Below are 11,273 nucleotides of genomic sequence, written 5' to 3'. Positions count from 1 at the left end.
TAGTGGATAGGTAGGCAAAGTGGTCGATAGACCAGAAACAGTAGAATTGATCAACTATTATACTTGGATGAATTGTTTTGACGTTAAAATAAGTTTGTCGCGTAACTACGTTATTTTCGATAAAAACGTCAAATTAAATAAAATTTGTTTCACATGCAGCCACGCAGGAACGAATTTTATTAGTACTATTTGTTATAACAAAGTTAGTATATGGATATTTAAATCATAAATATATAATATAATTTTATGTATAACGAAAGGATAAGAATATATTATAATAAAATATACTCGTTATTATAATATACGTGCCTATAAAATAATTTAATATCATGTTCAGTCATTTAATAAATTGTCACACGCGATCATTATCGATTCTATAATTCTATTAGCATTCAATTTTTATAGAGGCAATAACTTAAAATGCCATCTAGATATATGCGCTAGACTCTCAGGCCAGTCAGTCTAAATACTCAATCATATTGTAAAGAAACTACATTATTCATTTCATAATCTTGCAAAGGATTGGTTAATTTATTTTTAAATTTTAAATTAATCAAAACAATAAAACACAATTCTCAAAATTAAAATAATGTAGGGGTGTCACCTTCTTTATATTCTCCAAAAAACTACCATTGTATACGATGATTTTAGTCATAATTTTTTATGTCAAAAATATTAATATGGCCGATTAATGATCACATAATATAATAATCATAATATTGATTAGGTATAATGGTTGTATATTATTTTACGTATAAAAACAAGCTATATACTTAATACGAATTGATATGACAAATATTATATCATATTATACAATGACGTTAAAAAAAAAAAAAAAAACCAATAAAACATTTCATTTGATACGAAAAATATAATAAAATCATGACCGAACATTCGTGGTTTGTGCAGATATCCCTTCAAGCCTTAATCTCGTCAACATGGGCCTGTAAATATCCGGGGTGAATGGTAACACCATGCCCTTAGCTTGAATTTCTCCTGAAATAAAAATTTTAAAAGGTAAGTATACATTGCCTACAATATTTATAATAAAAATATCAATAATTTCAGAACTTGAAGTATATATATATATATATATATTATATATATAAATTAAAAATAATATAAACCAGTGCCCCGCGAATATCCGAAGTATCTATTTTATAGTGCATTTACAATTTCAAACTATCTAAATAATTAATGCGGTAGGCTGCGGTGCTCTGGAAGGTTTAATATATGTAAATTATTCTTAGTAGAATATACTACTACTTAACACTTATATAAATGGTTATCCCAATGAGCAATGATTTCAATATTTCATTTATATTGAATACAGTGTTCCATCTACTTCGTTTCAATTCATATTTTTTAAATAATGTACTACTATCTATTATATTGGATGGTCACATTTGTTTTAATTTTTTTTATCACAAAAAAAAATGTATAACTAGTCTGATATATATATTATATTTTTAATTTGTATTAAGTATCTTATGTATCTATATATTCATTCATACACCTATTAATAATATAAAAAAATTAACGATTTTTGATAGCAGCCTGGAATAAAGAAGTTTATTAAGTATAGTCGTATAGATTATTAATTTTTTTTATGTTTTTTATACGTAGTAAGTATAGCTATAAATGAACTCTAAACACAATTAACAACTTAACTATCATTTTTTTTTGAAAGAAACTTAGCTGAAATTTGTTAGTCCGAACAACAGTTTTCACGAAACAGGAATGACACATTTTCTTTTTCGAGATCAAGTATAATTATTTGCAAAAATTATTTACAAAAAAAGTTATTGACGTATGACGGGGATAAACTCGATAAGATATTGTTATTTGTTTTTGTTTCGTTTAAGCATTAAGGTTACTGTTGTTTGCAAAACATGTAATATTTTATCATTCTATTAAGATCAGTGAAACTTTACGAGTAGGCACAATACTGATAACTTGGATTATTATTTACCTTGGAGGACCATAGTAGCTGCTATTGCCGTCGGTATTCCAACTGTTTTCGCCATTGCTGTGTATCCATTGGTCTCGCCGTAAGACACGAGCGTTACCAATTTCTTTTCGTACCGATTACCGGGCCACAGAACTCCGATGTCGTGGTATAATACCACCAGGTCTCTTTCGTCTTTATCTGTGTAAGTAAAACTATAAAACTAATAGTACGTTTCCAGTGTGGTATAAAATATTACAATAACTACACACGTCTATCACGCAATTTAATAATGCTTGAGTTAGACAAATTGTAGCGAAAGAACACCATAGCGTGTTAAGAGTTTTACTTAATTCAACATTATTATTTTAAATTTGAATTTTATACAATTCACGCATTGACTATGTATATTTACTAATAATACATGCAGCCATTTAGGAATATATATATTATAAATACTACATATACGCTATGATGGCAATAATAATATTAATATATAGATACTCACTTAAAGACAATTTTGAAGCGATAAATTGTGAAAACGTGTCTAATGGTGAGCCGAGTTTTAAGACTGGTTCCTCTGTTAATAGCCCTAAATCCATGACTTTGTCTAGGACTGATGGTCCGATTTTATCAGCCACTTTCGACAACAAATTTTCGTAAAACATGTCAGTGTCATTGATCTCCAATAGCGTGCAAATTAACTGACACTGTGCCAAAACGAACGTATTTGTGATATTTAATTAGATACAATATCTACTGAAATTATAATATACTATATTATGGCTTAATATGGCAGGGGTGGCCAAATTGTGGCTCTCGTCATAGACTTTTACATCTTATTGTAAGATTTTTACAAAAAAATTTTCTATATCAATTTACCTACGTATTGAAAAAGTATAATATTTTATTAAATTACAGTTTATTGAAAAAAATTACAAAAAAATATAGTGTTTTTGATATAATATTTAAATATGTATTATTTTAATTTTTAATTTTTAATTATTTTCTTATTTGTTATAGGTATATTATATAATAATATGACCATTTTTTCCATTTCGGCTCTTCCATATTTATTAATATATTTAGTGGCTCGTTAGTTTGTTCTCGCTGGCCACCTCTATAATATATTCAGCCGATAATCGAAAGTTTAATCATAGTATTATGAAACTAAAGTTGGTTTTACACTGTCCTCTTATCATATTTGATTTAGCCTGTATCAGACCGATCGAATTATGAAAAACTATATTTTATCTTTTAGTAGAAATAATATAAGAAGAGTATATTGTTATTAATTCATAAAAAATAGTTTAACACGTTATAAATAATTTATAAGCTGCACAGTTTTTATGTCTTGGCTTTTTCATTGGTTTGTAAAATTGTATATATTCGAAAAACTTAAAGTGCCAATATACGTCGTCATGTCGATACTATAGTATCGTTTATTGCTTTTAATAAAATTTTAATTAAAAGTTATATGCTTACAATCACACCGTCATAATATTACTATCATTAGCTATATAGACGCTTACCCACGTGATGTCAGGCCCGTTTGGGTGGAGGACAGCGTGGTCCTTAGAATCAATAAGGCGCAATTTTTGCAGTATCATCATCATCTCAGAAAAACCTGAGTTCAGGATATTTATAAAATTTACATCAGAAAATATTTCTCATATACATTAATGAATCATGTAATATATTATATATACATTTCAAAATATTGATGGTCTTACCTTTATACCGTATCGTACCCCTGAGCATGGTCTGTACTTCCGCTGCTATGCCGTAAAGTTTGGCGTATCGAGTGCTGTCCCGATTTGGGAAACCTTCAAACGAAAATCCAGGTAAGAAATCTAATTCCGTCGTGCTGTTCATTAAAGCTCCACCGGCAGGTATATCAATTATCTAAAACATTCGGTAAAAAAGTGTAAAATTAAAGATAAGCGATGCACTAAAATCCATCATTCTGTAAACTCGCTTCGTGATTTTGTAGGTATTTGGCTTCAGCTACGGTATTTACAAGCGCTCCGCGAGGAAACCACGAGAACTTGTATCTCAGTGGATTGTTGGAGTATTCGGGAGCCGGCAAACCCCCACAATACGATACGAACGAGTCGATCTTACCACCTTCTTCGTGTATCTGATCGATGCATTCCATAGCCAACAAATGGTCAATACCCGGGTCTAAACCAACTTCATTGACAACGGTTATACCAGCTTCAACGGCTCTATAATACGTAAATAGAAATTTTAAAGTGAATTTTTTCGGCTCTACGTTATTTGATGGTACTTACTTGTCGTGCAGCTGTGACATTTTATCTGAACAATATGAAGCCGTTACCATGTTCTTTTTCAATTCTATACACTGTTCAGCAACCAAGTGGTGAAATTGACTAGGGAGAAGCGACACAACCAAATCAGACTGTCCAACAAGTTCTTTCAAGTAACTTAAGTCCTCCAAAATATTTATTTGAGTTGGCTGAACTCGATTAAACTTGTTTGCCAAGCTGTTGGCTCCACTCATGTCCACAGAACCTATATGTAAAGTATACAAATTAAATACGAGCGTAGACTGGCTTCCTAAAGTAATAATTAATGATGATGATTATTATTATGTTACCGAGTATAATTATTAAGGATTCATCTTTTAAAAGATATTCGATTAACGGTCCACACACGTGACCTGAACCGAGTACCAATACTCTTTTGCCAGTATGATCAACGTTGGAGGACTTAGAGGAAGCGAATTTATTGGCTAGCCGCAACTCTTTGATGTATTCAAACCGTTCGGTCAGTGATCCGTTGCTGGCGATGATAGCCTATGAACGACGTCGAGGACGACGTTTAGCAATACAATATAATAAATAATACCATTAAGAGTATTCGTTACGAACTCACTCCTAGAACGGCTGGGGAAAAAGTTTCCTCTTCCAGTGGTTTAGTGGCATCCGATTGAAGTATATTCATGGCGTATGGAAGTACTAGGTTTCCAAATAAGTCTGTGGATTCCATTGGTAGTTGCGTAGGCATATTATCTATTGAACACACTAACACTCCCGAGCCTCTGAAACTGTTATTTTATACCATGCACGCGTACAATTAATAATCAGTATTGTATTCATGACTTGTCGGTTTTTACATTTAATACATGCACGCCCATATACCTTTTGGTGTCTTTGTGTAAATGTGCGTCGTACAGGCAAAATGGATTGTCAATTGTCGTGCACTCGTTCATGAACTCTATAGAACCACCCGGGTCTGCAGATATATCACAGATACCCAGTAACCTGTGCGGAAGTCCTGGTGCGCCTTCGGATATTGGTATCCATGGGAGCTGAGAAGGAGTGAGCAGCGACTTTGCATCTGGCACCGTCAATAGTTTGGAACAATCCGGAGCCCAGTATATGCCGTTGATAATGACCGAAGCATACGGAGCGATCTGCGTTGAACGGATAACGTGTTTATTATGAATATGTTATTATTATTAACAGTTATGAACTGAATAAAGGAGTAAATGTTTGCATACATAATGTAAAAATTAATATGTAATTAAAAATTATGAATTATGTCTTGAATTATAAAATAAATAAATTTGTATTTAAAATTAGAGAATTAAGAAAAATCAAACCTTTTTGTTGAACGTTGATCTGTACTTAGACGGATATTGTTCATATTCTTCTTGGTTATATCCTCCGCCATCAATTCTTTCCAAATAATCTTTACGCGTGACTACACATGCGTAAAACTTGGTACTGCCTAAAATATTAACAACAATTATTCACCCAACATTTGAATTGGATAATATTAAATAATTGTTATGTATAGTTTTTTAATAGTGTAACCATTATAAATTATTTTACATTACATAGCAACTATACTACCTCCATGTTCTGCAACTTTTTGGAGCATAGATGGTGGCACGTATTCGTGTGGTAATTCTTGGAATATTTCTTGTGCCCCTTGCGACACGTTTCCCGACCTACGAAGTTGGTCGTGTTAAAAATAATTATAGTTTGTTGATTATTGATTTTTTTAAAAATTTTTTAAGTAAGTAATAAAACACTCATAGAGTACCCAGTAAAGACAAACGTAACCGGACCTATAGATTTAGGCATCATTCCCAACGCGATCTCATATCCGGCGTCTCTTAGCGCTTGCCTGGCCATCATTGAATTCCGGTAATTGTGGGCGGGTCCAATGTGCTGTGAATGTAATAACGATTTACTCGATTCATGAATACTTTTCGAACGGTCATCACTGGTTTTATCGACTTACCATTAGTGGTGTATGGTGTCCAAGAGCTAGCAATCGCAATCCTAAACCGTGTAAAATATTTATGATACCGGCAATTCCGGCATATTTTCCAAAGGCCACTACTCTGTTCCCTGAAGAATCCATCAGCTTTTCGTAATCTATTAGTCGTATGTTCTTCAAAGTACAAAAACATAAATTACATGTGTCATTTTGTCGTTATACAATGTTTGTTATGAACATTAAAATAGTATAGAGATTTTTGAATTTTAAATAATTATTTAGGATGTACCAACTTTTTCCAAAATAGCGTCCAGCAGAGGCATGTTAGCCTCTTGTGCTTTGATTGTATGCGAGAACATGCAGTAAGTTTTGTTCGGCAGTAACAAATCGACAGGGACTTGTTTTACGCCAAATACCACCGACGCTTCCGATATGTCTTCTTGTATCACTGCTCCAGCGTTTACATATGCCTGTTTGTATATCATGGAATATTCAATTATTGGTTAAAATAACTTGCTACAGGTTACTGTGTGCAAACGTTTTTAGTTTAATAATATTGAGGTCAATGTCAGCCGTTGCATTTAACGTGCAAGAAAATTGTATGTGTGTACGTTAAAAGTGAAAATCAAAAACTGTCAAATCGTACTAATATTATTGCTGTATAGTCGCATTATTATTAATGGGTAGCTACAACGTAACTGCTATATGCCTATACTTCTACATAATATGATAAGATATTATATGATACTATACGAAAGGTTTAAACCCTGCATTTTAACAATCGATTATTAATATAAGTAATCCAAAATTCGAATATTATGTGTTTTCTTATATTTCATTAACATATTAAAGCTATAAGGTTTTTTTCGGATCATTCGCATCATTAAACATTCATAACATAATATATATATCATAAAATATAAATATATTATTTATAAATAACACGCGTCGTGAAATAGCACATTTTCCGTTTCATTTATATTTTATATTAAACATATTATATATGTATATATATACTTGAACGGGATAAGCTCTTCTATTTGCCGGTTGGACGATTACTTTGACGCCGTTCTTGGTTAATTCGGCCACGTTGGCTGGTGCAAATGGGGCTCTTCTTTCCCATACTGATTGATCTTCTCTTCGTATGGCTATCACTTTTCCGGTCTGTAAACCATTTTAAATACACTGATTTAGAAAAAAAGCATTGGACATGAATAATATTTATATATGTTGTTTTCATTTCGATGATATAATATTCCTTACATGTTTTTTTCGGGCTAGAGTAAAACCACTGTAATACTTAAAACTACGTAACATAATTTAATAAAATATAAAAATAAATAAATATCACGAAGTAATTTACATTTACTTTTACATAACACTACAATGTTCGTATTTGCTTTAATGTAAAATATTATGTTCTTTAGAATTGCATCATTAACAAATTTTAATTAAAAAATGGTTGTTATTATTTTCTGATAATATTTTCTTACAAATGAAGGATATTAGATAATTATTGATAAAAATTTAATGTTAAAATACAATAACACTAAGTAAAAATAAATATAAATTATAGATTGATTCTTTATAATTCTAACAGTTGTATAAATTAGTTGAGGAGCAAAGTCTTCTAATTAAATGTGTTTTTTATCATTGTAAATGATAAAATTAATGAGAAAACATCAAGTAATTATTATCTAATAGTATTTTTGTGTTCTATTTATTATTTATAATTAAAATAGTATTTTTTTACGAATATAGATCAATGATTTCGACTCACCTTACTCACTAGTTTCTAAATCAATAATATATCAATACCTAGTAAAACATTTCTTAAAGTCTTAAGAAATTTGAATAATTACATTAAAAACTTAGAGAGTTTTCAGGAAGTACTAGTTAAATTATTAAAACTTCAAATATTATAAGTAGAATAATTAAATATTTATCCTCGATTTCGCAATTTTTTAGCAATACTTAGGTATAAGAACAAGAGTTCAAATCTCAAAACCTCAAAAATAAGATATTATATTATTCAGCTCATATTATGTCGAATTAGTAATAGGTTTGTACAATATATTTAATATTATGATAATTTAAACTATTCAAAATAAAATAGATAGTAATTAATGTATCTACTTATTTCCTACTCAGTAAATTATTGTAACCTAACCTAACCATTTTAGAAAGTTAAAATTTTATTGGTTCATTTAAATAAATACGCAATTATTTATTTTGTTATTTTACTGAAAATACCTATATTGAATTAAATATAAATTATAAATTTTACTATATGATTTTTTATCTAATAATTTGTATTTTATTTATTTATTATTTTTAGGTCAGCGTCCAGTAAATGTTGTTATATAAGTAGGTTCTTACCTATCTGGCTATCCATGTATTACCTACAATTTTTCAATGTTTAACAAATTAATTCAAACTTTTCATTAGTGGTAACATAAAAATTGTATATTACTATATTATGTTAATTTTATAAGTTCTAAAAATCTGTATATCAGAAATTAATTTTATTTTTATGTAAACAATTTTAATCACATTTTTTCAACGATTGTATGCTTTTGATTTTCATAAATACAATTTAATGAAAATAAAACCATTTAAACATTTAAAATATAGTATTCAGAATAGCATTGCTTAAAAATAACTTAAATCGTTTTTATTAGTTTAATATTTTACTTAACTTGAGACCTTAAAATGGCAAATACTGTTAAATGTACTATAAGGTGAAATACATATGTATTAGTGTATGTAGCAAAAAATATGTCAATATCGACAATATCCTTCAAGTGAGTACTATTGAAACAAACTATCGTTTTTATTCCCTATGATCCTATGATAAAATTCTTTGGTAGGAACCTATTTCTACTTAGACCAGCGTTTCCCATCCTTTTTCCTTCGCGGCACACTAATTCCAATCCATATTTAGCCGTGGCACACTTGTCACTGATTTATATATGTATGCATATTTTTTTTATAGTAGGCTTTCATCATTTTTATTAATTATTAAAATTATTAAAATGGTGTATTTATTTAGGATAGAAAAAAAATATTATTATTATATTTTAAATATTATAAACATCATATATACAAGCATATTAAAAACATCTGATTGTAATATTATAGCAGAATGAAAAGCTTTAAACACAAACAGTGATGCAATTATAGAGTTCAAATCTTGGAAGTGCTACAATTATTATGAATCGCTTACAAAGTCGTATGCGGTTTTACATAATCCTAATACTTAGATTATAATACTATTAAATATTAATATATTCGCATTATCATTTTTGGAAAAATAAATTAATAAAATTAACAAAATTAATTTTTTTAATAGTATTTGATTATACCTATTATATTCTTAAGTGTAAAATATAATTTTCTATCAACATTTACAAATGTGTTTGATATTTTTTTCAGAAACAATGTCATTAGCTAGGTTTTTTTCGATATTTATGATACTTAGTAAAACGCTGCTATAACATATGCTGCTGAATAAAATAAAATCTTGAAAAATAAAACTATAGATATTTGAAATTACAAAGACGTAGAACTTGGGGGAAGTGATTCAGCACCCTCTAGCACCCCTGTATAGTTGCACTACTGATATATAAAATTAAAACCATAAACACTAATAAAATTATTTTGAATTTTGTTTAAACTTTGCGTTTGTATTAGTAAATAAGAATACCATGGAAGAAATGCATAATAAAAATGATATCTGATTAATGAGTTATACATACACACAATTATTGATTTAACCGAATTGTCAAAAATTATGTTTTAGAAAATTGAAAAAAAAAAGTATTATTCAATTTTAATCCAATACCATTTATTTATATTAGTTAATACTCTTAATAAAATAATATTACCCAGTAAATAATTATATAACTAGGCTATTTTTTAAATAATTGTATTTATATACTAATAAATATATATATATATATATACTAATATATATTAATAAATGTATTTAAATTAATACACATCTTAATATAATTTTTAGATATTATTTAAATCAAGTTGTAGTTAAATTGTATTATCGGCTAATAATAAAATAATCAAGCGTGAAATAATTTTTAGACTTTCGTTAATAAAAAGACGAATCAGCGAAAGTGATAAATGATCTTGTAGAACACTTGAAGTAACGTAGATTTGATTAGAAAAATACCTATTTCACTATCTATGTAGTTTATACAACCTGACACATGAACAGGAAATTATGAAATATGTGGACATTAAGCGAACCTATACCTTTTAAATCATTAATTATTAGTATTTAATTGATGCTATCAAACGCTTTAGATCTATATTAGTATAAATAAAACCAATAAGTTAATATGATATTGATTTAAATGATTTTAAAATTGTTAATTCCTTTTATATTTAAAATAATTTTAGGTGTCTTTGATAAAAAATGATTGAATTCAGACTTTTGAAGATAATTAAGAGCTTACGGTGTAATATTTAATATAATGTTTTACTATACTTACTAATATGAGTTTTCTTAAAATGATGTTTTGTTCATCATGTTGACGATATTGTAGTATTACGTACATATTACTTTTTATTTAGAAAAGCTGTTATTTAAACAATCAATTTCTAACAAAAAAAAAAAAAAAAATGTTGAGTCATTTTTTAAACTTCTTTTATTACCTAACGATAACTTATATTACCTCTTCAATCTTCATTAAAAATCTATAAAATAAAAAATTTTAACTCCGCAATTAAGCTCTGTAATGAAGTAACTTAATAGTTTATACTCTATAATCTATTATATTATAAGTTATAACACTATAATACTAGTTGTAATAACTAATGAATAATAATCCTTAGATACCTACATCTATTCAAATAATTTAAAAAGTGTGAGTTAATCAAAATATGTTTTAGTATTTAAGCAAACAATTAATTTATAAACAATGTAATACTTGTTGATATTAGTTCCATAATTTAAACATTGTTAAATTTTGTACCAAAGTGTCAGATAATTATTATGATGTGGGTGGATATAGGTATTGAAATACAATTCTGTTATTCGTATCATAATTTTATT

General features: G+C 28.3%; 1 protein-coding gene across 2 annotated transcripts; it reads right to left on the bottom strand.

The window, feature by feature from the left end:
* Window positions 1–719: 719 nt before the first annotated feature.
* Window positions 720–7,633, bottom strand: LOC114121214 (alpha-aminoadipic semialdehyde synthase, mitochondrial). Of its 2 annotated transcripts, none has more exons than XR_007605016.1 (17): window positions 7,466–7,633; window positions 7,220–7,366; window positions 6,496–6,672; window positions 6,224–6,376; window positions 6,023–6,150; window positions 5,830–5,927; window positions 5,577–5,704; window positions 5,113–5,387; window positions 4,847–5,018; window positions 4,569–4,767; window positions 4,243–4,483; window positions 3,927–4,176; window positions 3,682–3,853; window positions 3,481–3,575; window positions 2,457–2,658; window positions 1,973–2,163; window positions 720–996 (listed from the first exon to the last, which is right to left on the bottom strand). XR_007605016.1 is itself a non-coding variant. In XM_027983446.2 (17 exons), the coding sequence occupies exons 1-17, from the start codon at window positions 7,517–7,519 to the stop codon at window positions 881–883; spliced, it is 2,784 nt and encodes a 927-aa protein (XP_027839247.2). In that variant the 5' UTR covers window positions 7,520–7,633; the 3' UTR covers window positions 720–880. The 2 variants fall into 2 exon arrangements, 1 of the variants encoding a protein (XP_027839247.2); XM_027983446.2 differs by having other exon boundaries at window positions 1,973–2,149.
* Between the last annotated feature and the right edge of the window lie 3,640 nt (window positions 7,634–11,273).

This window comes from Aphis gossypii, chromosome 3, assembly GCF_020184175.1.
Source record: "Aphis gossypii isolate Hap1 chromosome 3, ASM2018417v2, whole genome shotgun sequence".
Classification (NCBI taxonomy): Eukaryota; Metazoa; Arthropoda; class Insecta; order Hemiptera; family Aphididae; genus Aphis; species Aphis gossypii.
Note: the sequence above shows the minus strand (reverse complement) of the source record. Positions and strands in the feature narration are given on the sequence as shown.

What these genes read in the sequence shown, in the direction of transcription:
- LOC114121214 (XM_027983446.2), bottom strand. Translation starts at nt 7,519, where the DNA reads ATGTTACGTAGTTTTAAGTATTACAGTGGTTTTACTCTAGCCCGAAAA. An exon ending in ATCCTTAATAATTATACTCG is followed by an intron (nt 4,484 to 4,568) that starts GTAACATAATAA and finishes CTTTACATATAG; the next exon opens with GTTCTGTGGACATGAGTGGA. An exon ending in ATGTCACAGCTGCACGACAA is followed by an intron (nt 4,177 to 4,242) that starts GTAAGTACCATC and finishes TACGTATTATAG; the next exon opens with AGCCGTTGAAGCTGGTATAA.